Source organism: Canis lupus, chromosome 4 (assembly GCF_048164855.1).
Source record: "Canis lupus baileyi chromosome 4, mCanLup2.hap1, whole genome shotgun sequence".
Classification (NCBI taxonomy): Eukaryota; Metazoa; Chordata; class Mammalia; order Carnivora; family Canidae; genus Canis; species Canis lupus.
The window spans coordinates 23,119,934-23,147,282 of NC_132841.1; the positions used below are offsets into that span (position 1 = coordinate 23,119,934).

At 54.9% G+C, this 27,349-nt stretch overlaps 1 protein-coding gene across 1 annotated transcript in view; it reads left to right on the forward strand.

Annotated features, from left to right (window-relative positions):
- Positions 1-27,349, forward strand: part of LOC140631987 (cadherin-23-like) — a 283,795-nt gene that overhangs the window by 194,296 nt on the left and 62,150 nt on the right. Inside the window, exons 11-13 of the mRNA XM_072823494.1 lie at positions 9,146-9,151; positions 10,927-11,076; positions 11,530-11,688. Coding sequence (XP_072679595.1) covers positions 9,146-9,151; positions 10,927-11,076; positions 11,530-11,688 — 315 coding nt within the window. The remainder of the gene's footprint in view (positions 1-9,145; positions 9,152-10,926; positions 11,077-11,529; positions 11,689-27,349) is intronic.

A 27,349-nucleotide genomic window follows, 5' to 3' on the forward strand; every position in this document is an offset into this window, starting at 1 on the left:
TAGTTGTGTGCCCGTGCCCCATGCGAGTGCCTCGCGAGGTGTGCAATGTGTCAGGTAGGAGGGGCTCTTTGCAGGCTGCCCAGGTTAGACTTCTGGGATGCCCCAGGGCTGCTGAGTGACATGCAGGGCTGTCCCCAGGCATGATCACTCACCTACCTGAAGCCCAGCACCCGTTCCAGCCCAGGACGCATCCCTTAGGGCGTTTGCGATGCTTTTGTTCGCGGGAAGGAGATGCAAAGCGCAAAGCCGGGCAGACCTTCCTGGAGGAGGAGGGAGATGAAATCACCCTGCCTTTGGCTCCTAGATCCCCCACACCCAGGTGCATGGCCCCTACTCCGTCTTGAGCTCTGCCCTCCGGGCCTCCTCAGACAAAGGGATCCCTCATTTTGAAAGGCAGCCCTGAGAGGGCAGTTTGCCTGAGGTCACAGAGTGTGTCAGTTCCAGGGCTCCCAGGACTCCCTCCGCCGCCCCCTCAGCCCCTCCCTGCCACCTAGGGGCCTGAGGAGGTGGACTCCAAGTGGGAAAGGCAGAGGGAATACAAAGTGGTGTGATTAGCGGCAGGCAGTGTGCCCTCCCGATTTCCATAAGGCATTTAGATTTCTTTGCCTTGCCACACATTTCTCTCTCTGTGGGAACAAGGAAATAGTTTTAGCATGGTAAATAGACAGAGCCAGGCAGCTGCTGAGTGCAAAGCCCAGCTCCTGGCTCCTACCAACCCCTCCCTGCTCCTCCTCCTGAAGGCCCTGGAGGGCTGGAGGCCCCCCCATACAAGCCAGCCAGGCTCATCCTCCTCCTACGGGGGCCACGAGATTCTTCCCCGCTGAGGCCCCAGAGGGAGGGGAGGGACAATTCTGGGCTTGGGGCAGACCTGGATGCACACCCTTTTCATCATGCATTTTGGATTCTCCTTCCTGCACCTCTGAGAACACCGGCCACCCCCCCCCCCCAAGTTTGGCCCCTTGCCCCAACCCCAGCCAAAATTCCAGTGCGGGGTTTGCCAGTGGAGCGAAGGAGGGAAAGAGTTGAAGCCAGGTATGGGGGTAAGGTCCAAGGTGGCAGCTTCTGATTAGAGTAGTAGACCTTAAGGTTAAGAATGTGGCCACCTGTGCTGGGAGGCATGCCTGGGTTGAAGGCAGGAAAACAAGGAAGGCATTGTTGAGCTTTCCACATGGGGCATGTGCCTTTCAAACAGGGTCCCTTGCAGGAGAGAGGGAAGGAATGAGGAGGGGTGCATGGCCTGCAGGATCTTTGGGATCTGGGGGGTGGGAGATGAAACATGTCATCCTGGAATCAAGAGCTCAGAGCTCTGGCCTCATAAATCCTACCTGGACCCCTGTCCTGTGGACATGGATTTCCATATGGCCAGAGAAGGTCCTTGTGAACCCCTGGACCTTCCACATAAAGCTTGCCCTTTGACCATGCCCACAAGCACTATTTAGGTGAGCCTCACCTTCCTGACCGATCCCCCTAAAGCCACTTCTCTAAGTAACCCCTGGACTGGTTGCTCCAATATCTAGAGGTCCAGGGCAGCCCAAAGATTTGGATCCCACCAGAAATGGCTATTTACTTGGGGCATAAAAATGAGGCCAGAGTGGCTGGTTCCAGCTGTGGGAGTAGGTACAGTTAACTCTGCTGTATTCAGGAGGTATAGGTGGCACCTATGACCCCTCCCAAGATGGGACCCTCCCAATGCACAGGTCACCAGGGCTGAGCAAGAGCCCTTGCTTGGTCCGCCATTCGGCCATCTTCACGAGCAAGGACCAGCTCCTGTGTGTGAGCTGCATGGGGGCTTGAGCCTCTGAAGTGGTGCAACCTTTGGGGAGCACCTATAGGACACTGGGGCTGCTGTGTCAGATGCTCAGAAACTTGTTTTCCATTCCAAGTACATGACTGCCACACCTGGGCAGTGGGGACAGCTTGTCCTCTCAGACATTATCTCATGGAGTTGGACACCAGCTCTCCTGGTTTGCCTGCAACTGCCTGGGTTTTGTATTTTTAAGTCCCACATCCCAGGCGAACTGGGACAGCTGGTCACCTAGGGGCAGGCCTGAGAGGTGGTCCACTCCCAAAGGTGAGAAACTGAGGCTCTGAGCCAGACATGCTGGAATGCAGAAGACAGGTGGTCAGGTGTAGCTGGGCTCTGGAGGTGTGAGATTCCCATAGTGCACTAGGGCAGTGGGCTGCAAATCAGGAAAACAATTTGAGAGCACCTGCCCCTCATTTACCTTAATGCAAGTACCCAGTGCACGTTATAATTCACTTCCCAGGAGAGCCTGGGCTGGCTGCAGGGGCAGCGACAAGATCCCTCCTGAGGGAGGGAGGGGAGGTGTGCACGTGCAGGTGAGGAGCACCTGCCTGCCTCGTGCCCTCGTCTGTGAGCAAAATAATACACACGTCCGCACGATGAAATTGACAGCTCTCTAGTATTCTTTCCCCAAAGTGCCAGCTGCCGATCGGATTGAATTAGATTTCACAGGGGTTTTTGCAATACATGGAATTCACCAGCAAATTACTCTTAAAGAGGGAAAATCAATCATTTGGAGCAGAGATAAGCTGAAGGCAAGGGAGCCTTGGATTGATCTGTGCAGGCGTGTGTGGAATTCAGCAGATAACCTGGGGAGAGGAGGAGGGGGGAGTCTGGCAGAGAGAGGGACAGAGGAGGAGGTGGGGGAGGTGGAGGAGGGAGGAGGAAATAGGAAGGGCGATGGAAGAGGAAGAAGAAAAGGAGAAATGGAAAAGAGAATGGGAGGTGAGAAAGAGCAAGGAGAAGAGGAATAGAAGGGGAGAGGGACGGGAGGAGAGGAGAGGAGGAAAAGAGGAAGGAACAGAAAGGAGAGGCAGAGAGGGCAGCAGCAGGGGAAGAAGTAGAGAGAGGCCCGGAGCAGCAGCAGGAGTGGAAAGCCATCCAGAGGAGCACAGCACACATTAAGGGCCTTAGAGAATCACCCCGCTTTACAGATCTGGAAACTGAGGCCCAGAGAGAACAAATGACCCATCCAGGAAAAACAGCTCCTGCCCACCCTGCTCAAGGGCCAGACCACAGAGGAGTTTGAGGAGGAGGGTGTAGGTGGGCTGAGAGCCTGAAACCAGGGCAGAGAAACTGAGGCTCGGGGCCGGACAAGCCTGGCAGGCAGGAGAGAAAGACAAGGCTGAACTACGGAAGCGTGTGCTGTGGCCTTTGCTGGGTTCAGGGTTGGGACTGTGTGTCCAGAAACAGGGCGTGGGGTCGGGGGGACATGAAGAGACAGAGACAGGTGGCCCTGCACTCAGGAATTGCACGGAGGTGCCGGCATCAGTTCTCCCAGGCTCTGAAAGCTGGAAGGGGCCTGGGGGCTGAGGCTGAGTTAGGGGATGGAGGCGGTGGCCACTATTTGCCCTCACAGTAGGCAGCCTGGTGTGCTGGGTACGGCAGCAGGCAGGGCCAGAGGAGCTTGGCACACCAAGGGTGAGGGGTAGGGGACTGGTGGGAGCAGCAGGGACGGGAAGGGTGCCGAGAGGCCCGCCTCCTGCCAAGGTTCACACGGGCATGTCTGATTGGGGTTAATTAAGTGAAAGGCTGGACAACAAAGGCGTGATAAAGAATCCATCTTCATGGGTTTTGATTTTCTGCCACTCGATAGCATGGATCAGACCAATAGAGCATGGGGAGGATCAGACCTGTAGCCCCTGGCCAGCATTGGGGGGTCCACTCGCCCCCTGCACGCAGCCACGCCTTTGCCCTTCCCTGCCTGCCCTTCGCTCCAGGCCAATGTCTAGAAATCAGCCCTTCCGGGGGCCACCTCCTCCACTCCCTTCTAGAACAAGGATAACCACCCATATTTACTGAACGTTCACTCAGTCCTGGGCGCTTTACCAGGATTTTGCAGCTCGCCCACAAGAGTGCTGTTAGTGGCCCTCCCTTATTCTTTCCATTTTGCAGATTAGGAGATTGAGGCTCAGAGAGGTAAGATTTTGTATGCCAAATTATACAGCTGAAAAGGGCAGTTGCCTCAATCTGGAGTTAGGTCCAACCCCAAGAGGCTGTGCTTTCAGCCACCACTGAAGCCTGGAGCCACTGGCCATGGGGCTCTTACCTGGCAGGTCTAAGTCCTGGACATGGTTTCTGGGAGGACAGCACTGACTCTCGGGGCACATCTGGGCACTGCAGACCGCAGCCCCATTTCCAGCTTAGCTAAGGGTACCCCACCAGCCTGCAGAGCTCCCTGACTCTTCCCTGTCTTGCTTTATAGCACCGCTCACCCCTCCCAACATACAGACCACCTTGGTCCCTGCTGTTCCTCCCTGGTCCATCCTATGTCTGCATGGTCCTCCTGTGGAAAGGAATTAAGGTCCCTTCCAGAGTCTCTCATAGTTCACAGGGTAAGCTGAGGTAGGCACCCCTAGCGTTTGGAGCACAAAGGGAAAAAAAAAAAAAAACCCACACACAAAAGCTCCTACTATCAGAGAGCCTCCTGACTTAGGCAAGAAAATATAACTCCTATTACCCACTAAAACAAGATGGGACAAGGTGCCCTTAATCCTCATTCTCTTGGTATGCCTCATTCTCCCCACTTCACAGATGAAGAAGCTGAGGCTCCAGGAATGGGAGTGAGTTGCCCAAGGCTGCACAGCTAGAAAGTGACAGGGCCTTTCTCTCTACTGTATCACTTCACTGGTCACCAACCAGCTACTCCCCTGACCTATAGCAGAGAGCTGAGCCTTTCCAAGGGGCTGGCTGGCAGGGCGGTGCTGAGCCGGGTGGAGAACCAAGCAAGAGCTGTGATGGAGACATCCGCAGGCCTCATGTCCAGGGAAGGAGTCTGGGGTTGGGCCAGACTTTCCTCCCTTTGAAGGCCAGGTTGTCTGCAGACAGACGTGCCAGTGTCCAGAACATGCAGGTGATAACCAAGGGAAGCTTGTACTCAGAAGGCAGGTGCAGACCCTGCGAGAGCCCAGGCCATCCCCCCCTGCAAGCCCAGGGCCCGGTCCTGCCTGAATCTGCATCTGGAGAACTACCAAGCAGTTCTTTTTTATATACATACAATTATTTTTTTAAAGATGTTTATTCATGAGAGACACACAGAGAGAGAGAGAGGCAGAGACATAGGCAGAGGGAGAAGCAGGCTCCGATATGGGACTCGATCCTGGGACCCTAGGATCATGCCCTGAGCCACCCAGGCGTCCCCATGCCAGGCAGTTCTTAATGGAAACACCACCCTGGGCCCTCCCAGAGTCGTGAGCACTCTGTGAACCTGTAGAGGGCCCAGCACATTCTAGGCTCTCAATAACTAGTTGGAATAAATACCACTGGGTCGCTTCACGGAGCCAGGTGACCCTTGGGATGTGGATCCGCTGGCTGTGGGTGATGCAAAGAGAGCAGGAGGGGTGTCCTTTCTGGGCGGTGCCTGCTGTGACCTCCCACTTCCAGCAGCGGGAGGTTGGCGGGGGCAAGGTTGGGGGGGGCCAAGGGCTGGGGGGGCAGCCCCTTCTGGCAGCGGCTGATAAGGAGGACCAGGTTGCTGCTCGCTGGCCTCTGTGGGGGGTGGCAAGGCTTCAGTCACCGGGAGCAAGGCGGGCTGGCTGCCCGGGCGTGGGGACGGTGGGGAGCACGAGTGATCTGCGTCCTTCCCCCTTCCGCTAAACAAATAAAGCCGAGGCAGTGGCAGCCCCGCAGGCAGCCGCCGGCGCCCCAGCCGGTGCGGGGAGGGCAGCGCTGCGCTCGGCTCCAGGACCCGCGGCTGCGGCCTATCAGCCTTCTCATCGCCTCTCCCAGCTGTGGGAGAATTTAATCCACCGGCCTCCTCTCCACACGCACTGGGACTCCTTTTGATGTTCCTCTTTATCTCCCTTCCCAACAAAATTGCCCCTCCACAGCTCCAAGAGGGCCCCCTGCCTCTCCCCGCACCCCCCGTCCCCCCCTCCCCTCCCTCCCAGCCCCACGAGCAGCCCTCCTCCATGGGCAGGCTCCCGCCCTCCACCTGCCTGGCTGCTCCCTGACCTTGGCAGAGGAGCCTGCCCCTGGCCCCCCGCCCTCGCCCCTGCCCTCCCGGGCCCTTCCCTGCTTGCATTGGGAGCCACGCTGTGCAGTGGAAGGGGCTGGAGAGCTGGGTGGTTGAGAGCCGAGACCTCTCTGGAGACGGAACAGACCCAGCTTCAAATCCTTCGCTGGCAGCGGTGAGGCCTGAACGAGCTGCCCTCCCGGGCCTCGCTTTTCTTCTTCAGAAAAAGGGGTGCACAAGACGCTAATGTCAGTAAAGATTCTGGTTAAGTCACGCGCAGTACACAGTTGGGGCTTGATAAATGGAAGCTGTCTGGTGGAGGACTGCAGTTCGTAGGGGCTTTGCACCACTTGGGTGAACTACCACACGCAGATCCCATCCCGAGGGGCTGGCAGTCACCAGCCAGGTGACTGGGCCCTCTGGGCAGGTTCTGAAAGGGGCAGGCTGAGCACTTAGTGGGACTTAGCCAGAAGGTTGCCCTGGGGTCTCAGGACCACAGCGGGGACAGGCCTGAGTGAACATCCAGCACCTGGTGGCAGACCTAGGAGGGCAGGGACCTCATTCATTGAGATGCAGAAACCTGGCCTGAGGGGTCAGTGCTCCTGCCCGGCCAGGTACACGAGCTGAGTCCACACTGAGCTGAGCCCCACCCTCCCAGGCATCTCTTCAGTCCCTCGCTCTGGTCTTCCATCCATGTACCTCGTGGCAGCTCCAGCCCCCCGCCCCTAGTCTTTTCTTCCCTGTTCTCAGACTCGCTCCCTGCCTTGCCTTGCTTGGTCCTGGTGATTCTTGAACATCACTGAGCATCAGCATACCTGGCAGGCTGGCTGGACCGTGCTGGGCCACGCCCCTGGGGTTTAGGAAGGGTACAACTGCTGTAGCCCAAAATATGCATTTCTAATGAGGTTTTTGGTAATGCTGAGCTACGGGTCCCTGTACCCAACTCAGAGAACCACCGCTCTGCCCTAGCAGTTCTCGCCCTTGGAAGCACATTAGAATGAAAACGGAAAATGTTACAAGGTCCTGAGGTCTGGTCTCCCCCAGCCCACCCACATCTGATTTGCTTGGTCTGGTGGGTGCTGCCTAAGCTTGGGGCTGTTCTAAAGATGCCCACGTGATTTTGATGGGTGGTGGCCTGATGGAGGACTCCTCCTCCGCCTCTGCCCTGCTCGCCCCCCTGGATCCCTGTGGGTGCCACCAAGCCCCTGCCTGCCCCTGCTAATGTCTTCTCAACCCTGGCTGTGCCACATGATTCTCTAGGGAGCAAAGAAAAAAAATGCAGCTGCCTGAGCCCCACCCCGAGAGGTTCTGACATAGTGGCCGTGGGCATCTATGTGTCTGATGTTTAGAGCTCCGCTGGCAGTTCGGATGTGCAGCCAGGTGAGGAGGGGCTGCCCCAGTGTGACTCACTCACTGCCACGTTCACCTTCCTCAGTTTCAGCAGTATTCTTGTGCTTCAGAGCTTGGGTTGCCTCGCCGTTGCTCAGGAAGGCAGTGCCAAAGCCCTCCAGACGGTGCCTGGGGTGGAACTGCACCCCTACCCCCAGCCTCCTGCTGTCCCCACAATCTCACCAGTTCTTCCCTACGTGCACCCTTTGCAAATCAGCTCACTGTCTGCCTATCACCAGTTCCTCATTCCTGCTGTATGCCTCTGCTTAGGCCAGTGGTGGTCACACCAGCAGTGGCAGGACAGGCGGCACCTGAAACTTGCTCGAAGTAGAAATTCACAGGCCCCCAACCTACCACATCAGGTATTCCTGGCGGTGGGCGGCAGTCTGTAGCTGAACCAGCCTCCAGATGATTCTGATACAGGCTAAGGACAGAGCTCCGTGTGTAAAGCCACTGCCTCGTGCCGAGTTCCCCCCTCCCTTCCTAAAACCCCCTCAGAACTCCCCTTCTTGGGCTAGCCTCCTTGCTTGGCCTCACCAGCTGGCGCTCGCTCAGATCCTGCTCTGGGATGCTCAGCGTTACCACCTGCATTTGCTCAGGGAACTCGCACTGCACCGGAGCTGCTACTGGGGGACGCCCTGGCCCCCGCTCCTCTCAGCCTCGAAAGCACCCCGGTCTGGGTGCTGGGCCTGGGCTTTTATCCTCACTCTGCCTCCAACAACCTGTGCAACCTTGGGTGGCTCAACCGCTCTGAACCCCGTTTCCTCTGGAGGGGTTTCCAAGCTCCAGTGTTTCTTCATCTCCACCCTAGGGCCCTTGGGAAGAGGATCGCACAGAGTACTGGGTGAGGAAAAGCTGCTGAAAGCCCGTCGCTTCTTGAACACCCTCTATGTCCCTGCTCTGCTGTGGGTTCCACTGCCCCAGGCAGGCTCTGTGGCCTCGAGGGCTCCCAACATCCCGCCTTAGCCACGGAGGATAACTCTGTGGTCATTGTGAATGGTGTCTGGCCAGGAGTAGGTGTCCCGTAAAAGCTGCTGTGTTGTCATTGTTAATATCGGCGCCTATTTGTACGGTCATGAACAGTCTCCAAGACCTAGTTTTAAGTGACAAAACCCAGCCCAGAGCAGTGCATGTGGCGTGCTGCTGTTTGTGTCAGGGAGGGGAGGGGTAGATTCCTGGCGCTTGTCCTGTTTGCGAAGACGACGTGCTGGAGAAGAGACCCATGGACGGGGTACCGCGGTGGCCTCTAGAGGAGGCCCTCCGGTGGCTCGGCCGGTGGGGACAGGGAGACGGCAGTGTGCCCTTTACACCTTTGACTAGGTGAAAAATGTCCGTGTCTGTATTTATCACATCTTAACATTTTCTGTGTTAGGAGGAGTAAAACGTGACAATGCTTGGGGTCGTTTTCTGCAGGGGATTTCGTCCAGGCTCCTCGGAGTAGGACATAGGGGTGTGGCCCATCCCCCTCCCCCGCAGCGCCCCCCCCCCAACCTCCCTCTGGGTGAGGACTCCATGTGTTCAGGAGCCCCAGTACCTCTTCCTCGGCTTCACTCTCCTCCTCTGGGTGTGGGCTGCACCCCCAAAGCCTATGGCCCATCAGATACAAAGGGGGCTGTTCCTCTAGAGCAGGGTGTGCTCCTGGGGTCCACTGGGCGCCCCCTCCCTTACCCTGACCTCAGATCTCACCATCTTTTCTCTCCGGTTCCTTCCTCCTCTCCGTACCTTTCCGGCTCCTTCTCTGTCTCCATACCTTTTGACTGACCGACTCCCACTGACAGAACCTGGTAAGTGAGCCCGGGAAGGGCAGGGGTTGGGAGGGCGGGGGGGCAGCGTGGGGAAGGGGCTTTGGAGAGGGTGTTCCTCCACTTGCCCCGGCCGGGCTCAGCCTGCCCCCACCTTCTCGGGCCTCCAGGTCCCGTGGTGGGGGGAGAGGGGCTGGTGTCGCCTGCACAGAGCTGTCACACACTGCCGGGTTTGGCTATTAGTGCCCCTTCGGGCATTTAATTGGCCCTCCATCTGACGGATGGATTCCATGCCAGGGAGAACTGAGGACCAAAGGAGCATCGTCACCTGGGCCGTCTGCAGGAGCCACTCTGGGTGGGGAGCTCTGGAGGCCCTGTGTTTCTCTGAACCCCAAGATTGGCAGTGTTGTCACTTTGCCAATTTGTAATGACAAATAGAAAAAATTCAAGAGACTGATGCATAAATATTAATATGCGTCCATTCTACAAATGGATTTGACCACCTGTGGGGCAGGTCCAGGGCTACTGGAAGACACTTGTGAACCCTCAGGCTTCACTGGAGGCGTCCTTTCCAGCCTTGCCTTCTGGCCATGCAGAGGCTTCCAGATAGCCTGGCTGCCCCCCTCACAGCAGGAACAGGTCCTGGAAGGGATCCCCAGGCAATCAAGAAGAGAGGCCTGCATCCTTTGCCAGCTCTCGGTTCCAAAGAAGCCTACACAGAGGGGCTGTGCTGGGCCCTGGGCCAGGGGTGACCAGCGTGAGGACATTTCTTCCTGGTGCTCACAGCCCAGGTCTGTAAACTACTGAGCATCTGCAGTAAGGGTCAGGAGAGGCTCTCAACGGGCTCTTTACAAACCACAAGCCGTCTGCCTAGGTTAAAGGAGGCTTATTTGGGGGTAATTTCCCCCCACCCCCATGGGGGGTTGAATCCATTTCCGAGCAGGCCAGACCCTGGGAAGTCAGGAAGCCGTGTCTCCGGCCTTCCTCAGTGATTCTTTTGATCTGGGGTCTTGGGTAGCACAGAGACCTCATAGCCTTTTTTTTTTTTTTTTTTTTTTTTTTTAAAGGCTCTATGAGCTCGGGCCCTGTTAGAATGGTCAGAAACACCTGACTTGGAGTAAAAGCACCCCCACATGAAACTATGGAGGCTGCTGGGCTGCAAGAGAGCCCGTGAAGGACATAGCAGCTCTGAGCTACCCAGGATCCAGTGTCCTCCAGGCCATCACCAGCTGGCCACAGTGTGGGGTCCACAGGGGTTCACTTTGCCATTCAGCCGCTTGGGTAATTCCCATTCCATGTGCAAGGAAGCCACTGTTCTCTCTAATGGACACGTTCCAGAGGGAGGGAGGGGAAGGAGCCGTGTTCTAGTCTGTCCCCCATGCCCTCTCCTGCCCAAGACTACCGGGGACACATATTTGCTTCTCTCCCCTCCGTCCCCTTCTGACCCTCTTTCCTGTCTCCCTGCTGGACCTTACAGCTGCAGATCCTCCCAGGTTGAGGTCACTGGGATGGAGGACGGGAGCAGGAGGTGTGAAGTGAACCAAACCATCTGAAAGGGATATTTGGGGCATCTGAAAGGATAACAAAGGCAAAAAGAACTGTTGGAGGAGACTCCCCATGGGCTCAGACATGGATGGGAGGCAGGGTGTGAGAGCCAGGCCAGCGTCACCCAGCGGAAGCCAGAGCACTTTGTGGTGGGGCGCAGGCAAGCCCCGCTATGGACACTGCACCTCCTCTGCCTCAACCAGAGCCACTCTGCTCTGGACCCTTGGCCTTCTGAGCCCTTTCTGACTGGTTTCTTCTCCACTTTGCCCCAGGGCCTGAACAGCATGTTCGAGGTATACCTGGTAGGGAACAATTCCCAGCACTTCATCATCTCCCCGACCTCTGTCCAAGGAAAAGCAGACATTCGTATCCGGGTGGCCGTCCCCCTGGACTACGAGACTGTGGACCGCTACGACTTTGACGTAAGGCCCTCTCATGTTTTCTTTGCCAGGTGGGAGGCTTTCAGGGGAGGTCCAGGGTGATACCCTCTCCTTAAACTCCCCCTTCCTCCTCTCCGCATTCATCCCCTGCGGATCCAACTCCAAGAAATCCATTGAGCCCATGGCAGAGGCTGAGCCTCCCCTTTTCAAGGAGGACAAGGAAAGGTCTGGGAATTGAGCAGAATTTTACTGGGCACAGTCATAGCCACTGAAGCCCATAGGAGCCCAGCCTCTGCCAGCCCAGCCCCCAGCAGAATCAGTGGCACCCTGGCTTAGGAGCACTGATGGAGGGACTCACGGCAACACCCAACTGGGATGGGCAGTGACTCAGATAGGAACTCTGGGTTAGGACTGCAAAGATCCTGGGGTGACTTATGGGGACAAGGCTCCAGGAGCATGGGAGAGCTCACCCGGGGCCCTGCTCCGCACACCCAGCTCTTTGCCAATGAGAGTGTGCCCGACCACGTGGGCTATGCCAAGGTGAAGATCACCCTCATCAACGAGAATGACAACCGGCCCATCTTCAGCCAGCCACTGTACAACGTGAGCTTGTATGAGAACGTCACCGTGGGGACCTCTGTGCTGACAGTGCTGGTGAGTCCTGCTTTTCTATAGGGCCGTTGAGCTCTGGGGAAGACCACGGGGAGGTCACCAAAGGGATTTGCCCAAGAAACGTGGGCAGTCAGGGAAGGGGGGTGCCCCAAGCCCCCAGAAGCTGTGGTGTTTGTGTATGGAAGCATCTGGACTCTTTATGATGGGGTGTCCATGGTCAGGGCAACAATGTGGAAAGAGGATCAACCAGGGGGAGGATGGGATGGGCCAAGGACGCCTTGTTCCTGAGAGAGACTGGACCTAGGTGGGCCAGGAGCCCTGGAAGTGCCCTCTAATAGGGATAGGGGCCAGCCATCTCTGAGGAGGGCCACCCTCCCTCTGAGCACCAGGGAAGAATGGGCTCCTTGAGGGTGCCTGGCCATCCCCAGCTGCCCTTGGCTGGGACTTATGAGGGGCCCCCTGCAGTGTCTGTCTGTTTGTATCGGTTGATACTCTCCATGGCAGGGGACACAAACCCTTAAGTGGTTCAAGCCAAAAAGAATCAGCTCGTGTCATTCAAAGTAAAAATGATTTCAGGCCTGGCTAGACCCAGGCACTCAGCAGGAATCTGACTTTGGCACCAGCCTCTGCTTTATTTACATTGGCCGAGAGGAACACCAGCACCCCTAGGCTTGCTTCTTCCCAATTTATCAACCCTTAGTGGGAAAACAATATTTTCAGTAGTTCCAGCAAAAGTCCCAGAGCTGATTCTCCTTGCTGGGCCATCCTGGAACCAATCATCATGATCTTGATCTACCAGAGATGACTCACACTCTTCCCAGGTAGAACCGGGACTGGGTCAGCTCCATCCAAACTATATGGGCTGAAAATGGGAAAGGGGATATGCCAAAGGGGCTTCAACCGAAGCAGAAAAGGATCAGTTGCCAAGCAGATCAAAGCGGCAGATGTGTGCTATGGAAGCTCGGCTCTTACCCGCAGTAGGTGCTCAATAAATGTGATGCAGTTGAGCCCACTGCTGCCCCCCTCTGCCCATTCTGAGGGCCTTGGAGTCCTCGCTTCCACTTCTTGCTCCATCCTTACTCCAAGCTAAGCCAAGCCAAGCCATTGCCTGCTGATCCCAGGGCCCCTACTCTGAAGTCTGTTTACTCTACCGACAGATGGTGTGAAACTGTATTGAGCCCCCAGGCCCTTCCCATCTGACAGTTATTAATATTTCAAACAGATGTTTAGCTAGGCGGGCCATCAGACAGAAACACTAAGTCTGCTGTGGCTGTTTCCCTCCCGCCGGCTTCTGCCAAGGTGCTCCCTGCAATCAGTCACCTGGTGCTTGAGGCCCTGTGGATCCTCTTGCAGCAGCCTCTAGGGGCCCAGCCAGAGAGCAAGTGCCAGAGGCTTTGGCCTCCTGGACCCAAAAAGAGTCTGCAGCTCCCTCCCCCCACCCCCGCAACCATCTTCAAATATCAGGGTACAGGACACCCAAGCAGTCTGTGCTTCAGGGCCCTAGCGGGCCTGGGACCACATGGCAAAGAATTCAGGTGTCAGGCTTGGTGAGTATCCAGGGATTCCTCTCTGGTATTCTTGCTGGGGACGGAGGTCTCACTTTGCAGGCACAAGTTGCCATGGCTCTGGGGAGGGGTTGCAGAACCTAGGGAGCAGAAGGGTCAGAAGGCACCCCTCTAGGCTGGTGGCCAGTTGCCAGTGCCAGGGACAATGCATAAGGCCCAGTCTCCTCTGGGGCTGCCACTAGAGAGTAGATCCTCAAACTGGGCTTTTTTCAAGCACTTAGAGCAGTTCCTGGGCCTGCGTGGACCCCTGCATGCCACCCATGACCCCTTCTTCAGTTTCTCATGTTTAACAGATGCATTTAGCCTCCTCTGAGTGTGTCTACCTAGAGCTGGCCCATCTGGTCAGCCTCCAGTTCTTGAGTCTGTCTAAGCCTTGCCCACCTCCTTCTCAACCCCCATCCCTGTTCCCTGCCGGCCCCAGGGTTATGAGCTATGCAGAAATGAAGGGGCTGTTTCACCCAGTGACAAGCTCTAGTACCAGGCCTGTGTGCCTACGGGAGCCCTGGGCCCCTGTGGGAAACTGTGAGCCCTGCTTTCCTTGCCTTTGCTGTGTGCTAGTCTGTCCACATCACCCCTGGAAGCCTTTTGTTTCCTCATCTGCAAAATGGGCATGAGACCTCCCAAGGCTGCTGTCAAGAGGTGTGAATGTGGGGTGTGACAACATCCCCTGGGCCACCCTCCTTACCCACCATCGTCTCCCAGCCTCCCCCAGTGCACTTGCAGAGTTCTAGCAGGGAACACGCTGCGAAGCCACGCCAGCACCCTGCCCGGCCTGACCTGGCCTCCCCAACCCTGCCGTTTCCCAGGTTGGCCTAATCTTTCCACCTCCTTTGCTGCAGGAGGAGCTGAAGTTATAGCTGCCTGCTCAGGGACTGTGAAATTCCTTCTCTGTGACCTTTTCTCGGATGTTATTAAAATGTTTCATGGGCAGTTGTGTCAGAAAAAAAATGATGAAGAAAAGGAAAATGTTTTAATTTGCACCGAGGGCTGGGGCGCAGAGCCTGCCGTGAGGGGCCTCCCCAGCCCCCACCCTGGCACTGGCCAGGCTTCTGTGGGCTCATCACCCAGCCCCAGGGGAGGCAGCAGTTTGACAGTGGGGGTGGGGAAGCTGGGAGAGGAGGCCCCGTCACCTCCAGCCTGGGCTCCCGGCAGGTGGAAGCACTGGACCCTTGGACCTCCGTGCCCCCTGGACCTCCCCCAGCCCAGGCTTTGAGCCTCTTCCAGACCCCAGTTACAGCAGAAGAGGAGTTTCCACTGGCAGAGGGGAAAACGTGGAGGACCCAGGGTTCAGAGGCTTGACGCTGAGCACCGACTCTGCCCCCGGCCAACCGTGGTATTGAGGGCAGAAGCTGCTGCTCTCCGTGCACCTTATCTGTAAAATGAACACGAGGGACTAAGATGTGTCTACGGTTCCTTCCAGACCTAGTGCCTGGGCTGGTGACGCCTGGAGGAGGGGGGTGGCCGAGCTGACCTCCGATAAACCGCCACTGATAAACCGCCTCTGCCGCTGCAATAATCCTTTCCGCGCCGGCTCTGGTGAGCCCTGGCCAGAAGCAGGCCCTTCACACTTGGTGTTTCTAACCCTGCACACGCCATCCTTCTCATTTTACAGGGGAGGAAATGGAAGCTTAGCTTACATGCTGCACAGCTTGCCCAGGGTCCCAGGGCTGGCAAGCGACTGAGCTGAAGTTCATAGGACTGCCTGACCCCGAGCCATGGGCTCTTGTCCACTGGGGCAGCCCATCCAGAAGGCTCTGGGTTGGCCCACTGAGCCTGTCCTTTCACGCTCAGAGCTGAGGGTAAAGAGAGGAGCTGGGGAGTGCTTGCCGCAGGACCCAGGTGGACAGGCCCCGGGGTTCTTCTTGTGTCTCTGGGTGACACACGAGCCCCTCAAGAACCTCTGGCACCATCAGGTGAATCTCCAGTTCTGTAGGCCCCAAGCCACCCGAGGGTCAGAGCTGGGTGAGCTACTTTCACTGAGGAGCAGACCAAGTCCGGGAGACCAGAGCACTTCAACCAGGGAAGCAGGAACCCCCAAGGCAGCCCAGCACTGTCTTCACTAGGAAAGGCTTGCTGGAAGGAGGGAGGGTGCAGGGCAGATGTCAGTGCCAGTCGGAGCCGGCTCTGTAGGGCGACCATGCAGGGGAGGGATGTGCAGGGGACAGGTACCCACATATGTTTGGGGGGGCGCATGAGGTGCACTCGCAGGTGTGTGTGCATAAACGACACAGGCATGCTCTTATATCTGCATGCACATGTGTGCAGCTCCCTGCGCTCTGGGGCGAGTGTATATAATGCACACGTCTGTGTTCATGAACACGTATAAAGGTTCCTAAATCCTGTTGGTCGCTCCCCGTTCTCTAGGTTGTGTGGTTGGTTCCATCTTCATATCCCCAGGCTGCTCTGATTCTCACCTTCCCATCCTACCTCCTGACCTGACAAGAGTCAGGTAGGAAGGCTGTGGGGTGTCTTCTTCCTACTTGGGGCAGCCCTGCAGCCTGTCCAGTTGGCACCTGGTGCCTAGCAGGCTTTCCTGAACGGTAAGAAAGCAGTCCAGCCATTCGTCCTTCCAACAGATGTTTTTTTGAATACCTAGTGTGTGCCAGGTACATGGCCCTGAGGACAGTGGTGGTATGAGTCTTGGCCTCATGAAGTTGATAGTCTCCTGGAAAAGCCTGATGTGAATACTAAGAAATGAATCTTTAATTATTACTTGCTATGATGGAGAGATTAGGGAACTATGAAAACCTGTAACAGGACTTTGACGGGAGTCAGGGAGGACTTCCCTGAGGAATCGGCAATTGAGTAGGCATTAACAGGGAAGTGAAAGGAGGGAAGCACATTGGACAAAGAGGGGGAATAGCATGTGCAAAGGCCCCGTGGCTAGAATATAGAGAGAGGGATAGGCTCTGTAGTGAGGTGGAGTTCCACTCCCATGACGTAAATAGGGCTCAGCTTTCTCTTTTCCTCCTGCATTGGCACCCACCTCAAATATAACCATTGGGCTGCTGTTCTGATAGCGAATAAATCCTGTGTCAGACATCCCCATTCACTTCCCTATTCCATCCTGGTGGCCCATGGTAGGCATTTGGGAGATCGCTGACAGAGGTTGTACATGGCACGTGCCATGAGCCAGCCTCGCCTCCTGCAACGGGGAGCTCATGTCCCCAGATTTATTAGTTCCACGTAGCTGGCAGCAAGAGAGGGATGCTAAGAAAGAACAGCAGCCGGGAAGGAGGTTACTCCTAGGGCAGATCTTACTGCCCTCCAGGACCTTCTATCCCTGCTCCAAGGAGCTGGGGCACAGTAGAAATGGGCAGAAGATGGACTGTCAGATGAGAAGGGATTCTTCTCTAGGCATAGAATCAAAGCAGGAAGGAGAAGTACATAAGACTGGGTGGATGTGGGGCCAGTTTGTTCAGCCCAGGGCTGAATGCTACTGCTTGGCTCCAAGGGGGCCTTGTAGGGGCTGACAGGCATGGTCCCTCTCTCTCTCCGCCCTGCCCCTCTTCCCAGCCTGTCCTTGGGAGACCAGTAATGTCTTGGGCAGGGTCATGGACCCTGTTCTGCCGTGGGCTGGCCACTCCTGCAAAGTGTGGCTTCCTTCCCATCAGGTGGGGAAAGTAGCACCTGCCCCTACACACGGCTGGTTTCCTGGGAGACCCCAGAGTGGTGACGTGGGGTCAAAGGCTAAGCAGTCAAAGGCTTACAGTGGTCCAGAGAGGGTTTTTATTGTCCGTGGCCTTCGAGGACCCTGACCGGGCTGTCCTCTACCCCTTCAGCCTGTGTGCAAGCCCAGCTCTGCTGAGATGGGCCCTTGATGGGCCACGGAGCCTGTGTCGTCTCCGACCTGGGGAAGGTTCGCTGAGAGGTCCTGTCTGGGAGGGCTGTTGTGAGAATGGGATGGGACAGCTTGGGAGGGCGCTCAGCACCGAGCCTGGCCAGCAGCGTGCTCAGAGGAAGGCAGGTGTGAAGGAGGGTGTATGGCCCGGGCGTGCGCTCAGGGGCCTGGATTCAGAAGGCCCCATGCTTGACCTGATTCGCTGCTGTCACTGTCTTGAAATTCTTAATTTTTGAATGAGGGGCCCCATGCGTTCACTTGGTTCTGGGCCCTACAAATTACACAGCTCAAAAAAAAAAAAAAAATTACACAGCTCGTCCTGGCTCCAGGAGCTTTCTCATTCCCTCCCCTTCTCTGCTGTTTCCATGCATTCCCACACTCAGCACGCACTCGGTTAATGCTTGCTCTGTGGCATGCTCTGAGCAAGGACCCACAGAGCTTGTTCCCATTTCTGTTGCATAAGAAACCACCAGAGCTTGGCTGCATAAAGCGATAGCCGTTTTCTTACCCACGTGGATCGGGTAGGTCAGGAATTATGGAAAGAGCTCAGCAAGGGGCCCTTCTGTGCTCCTCCGGGTGCGGGGGTGACTCCAACAGCTGGAGGCGTCTCCCTCCCATGTCTGATGCCCAGGCTGGGCCTATCGTGAGCACCCACACACGGCCTCTCCCCACGGGGCAGGCTTTGCAGACACAGGGGTTCTGAGCAGCACCACCTCAGAGGAGGCCTCTGGGAGAAAGTGTCCCAAGAGAACCAGGTAGAAGTCGTGTGGCCATTCCTGACCTAGCCTCAAATTCACATAGTCATTTACACTGAATTCTCCTGGTTATAGTGACTCACCAAAGCAAGTTTACACCAAAGGCAGAGGATGGAGACACTCCCGGTGGAAAGAATGTCAAAGCATTTACGCAAATGTGGATGTCTTGGAACCAGTTAGAGCTCCAGTTCAGTCCCCCTCCTTTCCAGCTCCCCTTGGTGTTTTCCCTGGCTATTCTCACCACTCAGGGGTTCCGTGGCTAATGTCCTTTCCTCCCCACTGCACTGGAAACTTCCCTAAAGCAAGCAGAATCTAGGGGGGGTGCAGACCCCAGTCCAGGAACAAAGGCAAGGCGCTGGGAGGCACAATGGCCACCAGATTCCAGGATGGCCTGGGGCCTCCCAGTCCTAATCAGGGCATGTGGTTGCAAGGTCGAGGCTGAAATGCACCCAGCCCCTCAACCCAGTTCTGTGGACGGGTGAGCAGGGGCTGACCTGCTTCCTTGGCTACTGTTGGGCACAGCAGTGAGCCCCTGTGTCTCCGCTCCAGAAGCCTTACCCACCGTCCCTCCCAGTGCAGAAGACACGGGCGGGGGGGAGGGGTGAGGCAACAACGATACTCCATTCAGTGGCTGTTTATTGAGTCTAGAAGGATGGCAGTGAGCAAGACAGACAAACATCCCCATACGTTCCAGGGGCAGGAGGCAGATGATGAATCAGTGAAACACAGAGTGTGTCAAATGGGGAGAAGTGTCATGGGGAGAAATCGCGCTGGGCCAGTGGGAAGCACCAGGGGTGGCAGTGTTACTATGTTCTCTCCAGAGGCCATTGGAGAGACCTCTCGTAGAAGGCGGCAGTGGATGGAGGCCTGAAGAAAGGAGTGGAGGGGTAGGACTTGGGAAAGAGCTGCTCAGGCTGAGGAAGCTGCAGGGAGAGACTTTGAGACCAGAGCCTGGTGGTGTAGGTAGAGGAGAGGTGGGTCACAGGAGGTGGCTGACGAGGACAGGGAGCCTATCGGACATGACAGCCAGAGAGATTTGATGGATCACGGTGGTGGCCATGTAGGGAATAGGCTGAGGTAGGGGTGGGGAAGAGTGAGGGTGAGGAAGGCACCAGGTGGAGGCTGGGAGAGCAGGTGAGAGGTGATGGCTCCACCCACACAGGTGACAGGGCTCCGGCTCAGGTCTGGGCCCAGCAAGGTCCATCTGCCTTCATCTCCACTGACTGCCAGGGGGGCCCTACGGTTTCAGTCTCCTCCTCTATAAAATGGGGAGAAGAAGTCCCATCTCAGCAGGGTTGCAGAACAATGAATGGAAAGGCCCCCACGTTGCCAGTGCTTTGGTAGTGGTACGAGCGCCTGCTGCATGCCAAGCGTCCAGGGTGCTCCGCGCTGTTCTAGAACGGTGGCCTCTCCCCACTTCTGATAGCATCGGTTCAACTTGATTCTATCATCGTATAAAGCTGGTGACAGAAATTGCCAACATGAATTATTAGTAAGTCTGGGAGATAACACGACCCGACGAGCAGACCTCATCGAAATACTTCAGCAAAACCGAATGGAGCCAGGGAGGTCAACACAGGGGAGAGCCCAAGCTGGGCCTCCGGACACGCCTGGGCCACCTCTCCCACCTTCCCCTGCCTGAGAAGGGCCCCCTGCCCCCCCCCCCAGTACCTGGCGCTGGGCCTCCCCACCCCCTCCTGACACCCTTCACTGCGGGCATCTTAATTGATCTCATTGTTCTCTAGTCCCTTGAGACGGGAGACTCCAGCTGTGCTTAAACAGAACAAAATCTCTTCCAATTTCCCCACCGTTTAAAAGAAAATTGAATATCTGCAGCCTGGGGAGGGGAAGAGGGAGGTAAAACACTGTGTGCACGTGCATGTACACACACACACACACACATCACCCCAGCACCGCCCCACCGCCCCGAAGCTGGCCTGAAAGGCCTTTGGAGGCACACCTGCCCCCATTTGGGGCATGTACTTCCGAATCCCTGTAATCTATTCTTGGGTTCATCTCCAGCTGGAGAGGCTGGTGCAGTGGCTGCGGGGGTGGGGGGGGGGTGCTGCTGATTAACAGGTCAAGTCCCTCTGTCAGGCCTTGGTGCTCCTTGGCTGTGTGTATCTCTTTTATCCAAATATCAATCCCTAACACCAAAATGGGATGGGCTGAGAGGTAGGACAGGCGCTAAGGCGAGACACAGAGCACACAGTTGGCTGCCGCCAGCCCACCAGCACCTAGGGCTTCTGGAAGGAGCCATGGCAGGGCCTGTGTGAGGATGGAGCGCTGCCCCTTCTGCCCCCGCCGCCGTCCCCACCCCCACCGTGATTGCCCGGGACCTTGCCTAGGATCTGACCGTGTTCAGCCATTTACTCAGCTATTTGACTTTTGGCAAATGGAGAGAAAGCCCTCATTACCTGTCAGGCCCTCAAACCCTCCCTCCCTGATGCCCCCAGAATCCTCCATCCTGGACCAGAGCAGCTCAGCCGCTGACCTTTGCCCCTTGAACAGAAATGAAAGGCCAGGCCTCGTGAGTGGGTGTTGTGAGCTCAGCAAATGATAAACCCTTTGTAGGAGGTTAATCGTCTCGTCTGAGCCCATCACACAGAAGCCAGCAACGGACGGCCAGAGGGGTCAGGAACCTGCCCCAGGGTCAGCCAGCTAGCAAGTGTCCAAACAGGATTCGAACCTGGGTCTGTCCAATTCCAAAACCCCTGGAACCCCTCTCCTGCTTGCTGGTCACCATCAAGTGCCTTCCCACTTTGGGCTCCAGTGGGTGGTCCACCAGTGGGTGGGCTCTGGTGGGAATTGGTTGACTCCAGAGTCCAGGGAGATGAGCAGGGCCTGAGCCTGGGACGCAGGAGTTCTGTGGTCACTGGGTGACCTTCAGCGGGTCCCCGGCTTCTGGGGCCTTGGTGTCCTCATCTGTAAAATAATGGAGTTGTGCCGGAGACTCTCGAAGGTCCCCTGTGCTAACAATGTGTGACTGCCTGCCCCCCCGGAGAGTCCCCCCACACCTGTGCCCAGAGCCTGTGGTCCCCTGCACTCTGCCTGTCAGAGTCACCCTTCAGTAGGTTAGCCGCTGATTGTTCCTGCTCAGGCAGTTGCTCACAGGACACCAGAGCCGAGAAAATGGACCCCCTGGGCAAGAGGACAATAGGTAGCTGTAAGAATGGCCGCAGAATGAGTTCATAAATGCAGTCAACCAAACGCCTGCACAAAACCCACCTGTGCCCTCTGCTGGGAAGGTTATGGGCTCCGGGAGGGGATGACGGGAGCGGGAGAGGCTCAGAGCTTTCGCCAGGGCCTCAGCCTGAGGGTTTGTCCTGGGAGGGGCCCCACAGAGCTTTTGGGGAAGTGGAGCTGGGCCTATGCATTCGGGGTTGGCGGGATTGGCGTAATCTTGCTTCACAATCCCTCTAGGAGGCAATGACAGCTGTGGTTCCTGCTAGCTGCTTTCTGGAGTGGCTCAAAGTCCCTGTGCCCATTGGTTTGGTGTTTTTCAAACTTTTTTTTTTTTTTACTATAATCCATAATGAAAACTACATTTAACTTCATACGCAGGACATACATACATCCATATCTAGAACAAAAACAGTACCTCCTTACCACATGTAATAATATACTCTAGTATTTTATTCTACTAGACTTGGGTTTTTTTTTTTTTAAGAGAACTTTTGAGGTCTATTAGCAACTGTCAAATGTATCATGTACTGTTATTAACTCTAATCACCATGTTGTACATCATATCCTCATGAATCATTTATTTTATAACTGGAAGTTTGTAGCTCTTGATCCCCTTCACCCATTTTTGCCCTCCTCCCACTCCCCGCCTCTGGCAACCACGCCAATCTGTTCTCTGTGAGCTGGGTTTTTGTTTTTTAAGATTCCACATGTCGGTGAGATCCTACAGAATTTGTCTTTCTCTATCTGACTTATCTCACTTAGCATGATGCCCTCAGGGTCCATTCACATTGTCACAAATGGCAAGATTTCCTTCTTTTTTTATGGCCGGATAATACTCCATTTTAAGTATACAGCACGTTTTCTGTTGCCATTTATTCTTTGATGGACACTTCTAAGTTGCTTCTCTATGTTGGCTGTTGCAAATAAAGCTGCAGTGAACATGGGAGTGCACATACCTTTTCAAGATAGTGTTTTCATTTTTTTTTCAGATAAATACACAGAAATGAGATTGCTGGATCATATGGTATTTCTATTTTTAATTTGGGGGAGGGGTCCCTATTGTTTTCCATAGTGGCTGCACCAATTTGCATTCTCACCAAAAATGCATGGCTTCCTTTTCCTTCACATCCTCAGCAACACTTGTTGTTTCTTGTCTTGATGATGATAGCCATTCTGACAGGCGTGAGGTGATACCTCATCATGGTTTTGATTTGCATTTCCCTGCTGATCCGTGATGTTGAGCACCTTTTCACGTGTCTGTTGGCCATCTGGATGTCTTCTATGGAAAAATGTCTATTCGGGTCCTCTGCCCTTTTTTTTCTTTTTATATCAGATCTTTTTCTGCTGTGGAGTTGCAGGAGTTCTTTATATATTTTGGATATTAACCCCTTATCAGATTTGTGACTTGTAAATATTCTCTCCCCTTCGGTAGGTTGCCTTTTCACTTTGTTGATGGCTTCCTTTGCTGTGGAGTAGCTTTTTAATCTGATGCTGTCCCACTTATTTATTGTACCTTTTGTTGCCTGTGCTTCTGGAGTCAGATCCAAAATGTCATCCCCAAACCTGGTGTCGAAGAACCTACCACCTATGTTTTCTTCTAGTTTTATGGGTTTAGGTCTTCCATTCAAGTCTTTCATTTTTTTTTTTAAATTAGAGTTAATTTCTGTATATGGTGGGAGACAGTGGTTCAGTTTCATTCTTTTGCATGTGGCTGTCCAGTTTTCCCAATACCACTTACTGGAGAGACTGCCTTTTCTCCATTGAGTGTACTTGGCTCCCTTGTCAAATATTAGTTGGCCATATATGCATGGGTTTATTTCTGGGCTCTCTATTCTGTCCCATTGATCTACGTGTCTGTTCTGCTGATGTCATACTGTTTTGATTATTATAGCTTTATAATACAGTTTGAAATCAGAGCATGTGATATCTCCAGCTTTGTTCTTTTTTGTCAAGATTGCTTTGGCTATTTTGGGTCTTTTGTGATTCCACATTAGTCTTAGGATTGTTCTATTTCTGTGGAGAAAAAAAATGCCATTGGAAGTTTGATAGGGATTACATTGAATCTATAGATTGCTTTGGGTAGGATAGACATTTTATCAATATTCGTTCTTCCAATCTATCAGCATGGAGTATCTTTCTATTTGTGTTTTCTTCAATTTCTTTCATGATGTCTTATAGTTTTAACCTTAGTATATTCTATTTTCTTCTACCAGATTTCATTTTTTAAGATACCAGTCACGACCCACTAGATTGATTTCATGACCAACTAATGCAAGTTTGAACATCTCTAGAAGAAGCCTCCTCTACTTACTATGCAATGATGATGATGGTAGTGGTGGTGGTGGTGGTGGTGGTGATATTATCTCATGTTCCTCAAGCATTCAGTACAGGAGGCAGAGTGGTAGGGACCCCAGGCTCCAGACTTAAACATCCAAGTTTATCCTGACTCAGCCATTTCTGAGCTATATGACTTTGAATAGGTTGCTTGTATCAGCAGTGACCCAGTATAGCTACCAGTCACAGAACCACCCCCCAGCCCCCAGAGAGTTTCTTAAATAAGATTGAAGTGTATTTCTCTCTCCCTGTAAGGGAGATATACTGCTTTCCTATAGAGGTGAGCAGCCTTGGGTGGCTCCTTCAAGCTCTCTTCTCCACGCTGTTCCTAGGATGTGGCACTCATCATCATCATAGTCCAAAGTGGTTGCTAGAGCTCTGGCCATCACATCCATATTCTAAGCTGCAGAATGAAAGAAATGAAGAAGGGTACTCTCCCTCCTTTTTAAGAAGACCTCCTAGAAATATCGTACAAACTTTTGTAAGTTCATCTCATTGGCTAGAACTTACTCATATGGCCGTGCTTATCCTCGAAGGAAGCTGGCACATGTTACCACAGATAATGGTTCTAGGCGGACTGGAGTCTATAGCAGTTCTAGGCAGATAGTGTCGTACCACCCAAAAATAACAATTTTTGTTCATTTGAAAAAGGGAGCATGGATGTTTATTCTCTGCCACATAACCTCTCGTGTGCCTCGGTTTTCTCTTCTGGAAAAATGGTGATGAGGTTCGCTCCTTATGGATTTGTTGTGGGGCTTCAGTGAGATAATTCACATAAAGAACACAGACACAGGATAGGTGCTAAACAAATGGTAGGTACTGTCACTCAGTGCCTGGCGCCGAGCTCAGCAACTACACGTGACATCTCGCAGAGGCCCCCATGACGACGTGGTGAGGTAGAAATTAGCCTCCCCGTTTTATAAATGACAGCACTGAGATTCAGCAAAGTTAGCTGTTTGCCTGAGGTCATACCGTGGAAGGGGCAGAGCTGAGGAATGAACCCTTGTTTCTAGAATGCCACATCCTTTCCTTTCACCATGAACTTGCACAGCCTCCTCACGGAGACCGAATCCCTCCCTGGGAGCCTGGTGAAGCTGTGGGGCGGAGGGGTATGACAAGATGCACGCTGAACCTGACTGGCAGGTGTCTGAATCCAAGGCCAGAGCTCACTCTGCTGGCTCAACCACCTGCAGCAGGCACCCCCTGCCCAGAGGGGAAACAAGACCAGGACAAAAGACCCCTCTAAGCTCCCCAGCAAGATCCCTAAACGTAGGGTCTGGAAGATAAAGGTCTTCAATTTGTTCAGTGATCCTGGGCAAGCCTCAGTCTCTCTGTCTGCAAAATGGAGGGAGTGCTGCTCATCTTTGTCTCTGCTCTGGGGACATTGTTACAACAGCGCGACCAGCGTGTTTCGAACTCCTCGAGAAACAAGTCTTTGTAAGGGAGATATACTGCTTTCCTCTAAGTGAGCAGAACATTCTGACTGCTGGAGGTGGGGGTGGGCGGGGGAGCGAGGGAACCCAAATGCCTGTGCGTGGGGGCTGCTGCTCAGGCATGAGTGCTCGGGGCGCTCACCGGATGTGACTGTCTTGCCATCAAGCCCTGGGCTGAAGTGGCCCAGGTGAGTGGGGGCTAGGGCTGCAACCCTCTGCTGGTCTCAGAGATCACCGGTGATTTATAGTTCCTGTGTCGGACTTTGACCTTAATTTCTTCTGTCGTCGCAGGGCTGTAAAATTCATTAGGGACCCGCAGGCGGAGTGATGGAGATGTCAGGTGGGCAATCATGTGGGTATTTAATCTATCAGATGTGTGGCTTGCCATTTAGGGAGACAACAAGAGAATGTGGAATCAATACGGCTCATTAGCGAGCAGCACGTGCTGGCCCAATCAGCGCCCGCCAATGGCAGCAGGCGTGGGGGGCGTGCCACCTGGACTCTAAGTCACCTTGGGGTGAGGACGTGTCCTGGCGCGTGGTGGGACCAGCCCCGACCCAGGCACCTCTCCCTCACCTTCCTGCTAGGCCTGGAGCTGCCTGTTGCATCCCACGGGGCAAGGGAGAAGAGGGAAGGGGTGAGGGCAGGGGTGTATGGTGAGATCTGGTAATGGGGGAGTCATGGTTTGACTGCACCTCCAGGGGGTTGATTAGACTGTCTTTTCTTCTTCCTTCCCTCTCCTCTGCACATGAGGGCTCACTTAACTGAGCCTCAGCCCCCGTGTCTGGCCCCCCGTCTCTCTGGCCCCCTCCCCTTCTCATCCTCTGCCACATAATCCCAGCTTGATGACTGGCCCCGGAGAGGCCCTGCATCCCTTCTGACTGTGAATGTCTTGTTCACCCCCAGGCAGCCAGCTACTCTCCCTCCTGCATCCCTGGGAAATGGTTTTCTGTCTCCTTCTTTCCTTTGTTTGATGGTCAGATGTGATTTTTTTTTTAAGTCACTCAATTGAGTCTTCCTCAAACCCAAGGGCGTAAGGGAATGGACAGTGGTATAGGAGGGCTAGGAACTGAATTTTTTTCCTCTTTGTTGTGTGTGTGAATGTCAGACAGACTACGGTTCAAATCCCAGCTCTGCCAGGGATTTGAACCCCAGCTGGAGGACCCTGAGCCGCTTGCAGCTGTGAGAACAGGGATGTGCTGTCACCATGTGTGCCCAGTGCCCAGCCCGTGTCTGAGGCCTGGCTCCCCCAGACGCAGACTCTGAGACAGGACTTGCGGGCAGGCAGCTTACCTGGGAGGTGGCCCCCAGTAACCTGGGACTGGGAAGTGAGATGAGGCCACTAAAGGGGGTGTCGTGAAGCCACTTACTGTGGCGGGCTGTTGGAGCTCTGTCCACTGAGACACCTGAGGGGGAGAGGTGAGCCAGTGTCCCTCCGGGCAAGGAGGCTGGGGTACTGATCCATCGACTCCAGCCCCCACTGGGGATGTGGATACCCCGACATGGCAACTGCTTCCTTGAGAGAAGAGCCTGTGGGGCCAAAAGAGGTCCAGGCACTCAGTATAGCAGCCTCTGCTGGGTGGAGTGAGCACCAGGGGGTTGTAGGTGGCGCTGGCTCTTTCTGTCAGTTGAACACTTGTCACGTCCATACAACAAGGGAAATAGGAGTATTTATTCCCCCAGAGTGGGAATGGAAGTGGAACGTGTCAGGACACAGATTTCTTAGGATAATGCCTGGAACCCAGTCAGGACTAAACCAGGCTGAGCTGCTGTTACTGGTTTTCTAGTTATTATTAGCTGGAGCTGCATCGTCTGTAAAATGGGATTGTGCTTCTTATCTTGCTGGTTGTTTTAAGGATTAGGGACGAAGCTTGTCCAGTTCCTCAGGCAATGCCAGGCCCACAGGTGCCGCTCAGCAAGGCAGTGATCTCTGCCATCCCTGTGCCTCTGAGGGCCCCCCCCCCACCGACAATCCCTCCCCCGAAGCAGGAGGCCCCGGGGACCACCAGGCCCGCCCAGGCCCCAGGCTCTGGCAGCTGCCTGCCACCCTGACAGCCTTTGACATCTCGTAATTGCTTTCCCAGGAAGACTCCTTTAAGCACAGAGCTGCTGGCCAGAGCAATTTGCTCCCCATCAATTTTTATTTCCAGGTTTTAAAATAAAGAGAACTAAAGAAGGGGGTGGAGGAGCCCAAGAACAACACCGTGTCCTCAATAACAAACAAGCCGGGGACCCCTCACACCTGGAGAACACCTGTCAGCCTGATCCTCATCCCTCCTCCCCCTGCCACAGAGGCGAGACACCTTCATACCTGGGGCGGGGGCCTGGCTCGTGCTGGGCCAGGGGGATGCCTCCCGCAGGGCTGAGTGCCACGTGCCCTCCACCCCCACGCGGCCTGCAGCTGGCCCAGACTGCTAGGAAGTGACAGTGGGCAGACGAACACCTTCCCCCCCGAGGCGATTCCCACTGCCAGGCACCGGTCTAAAGCGCCTTACATGTGGGGGCGCCTGGGTGGCTCAGTCGGGTAAGCATCTGCCTTTGGCTCAGGTCATGATCCCAGGGTCCTGGGATCGAGCTCTGCATCAGGCT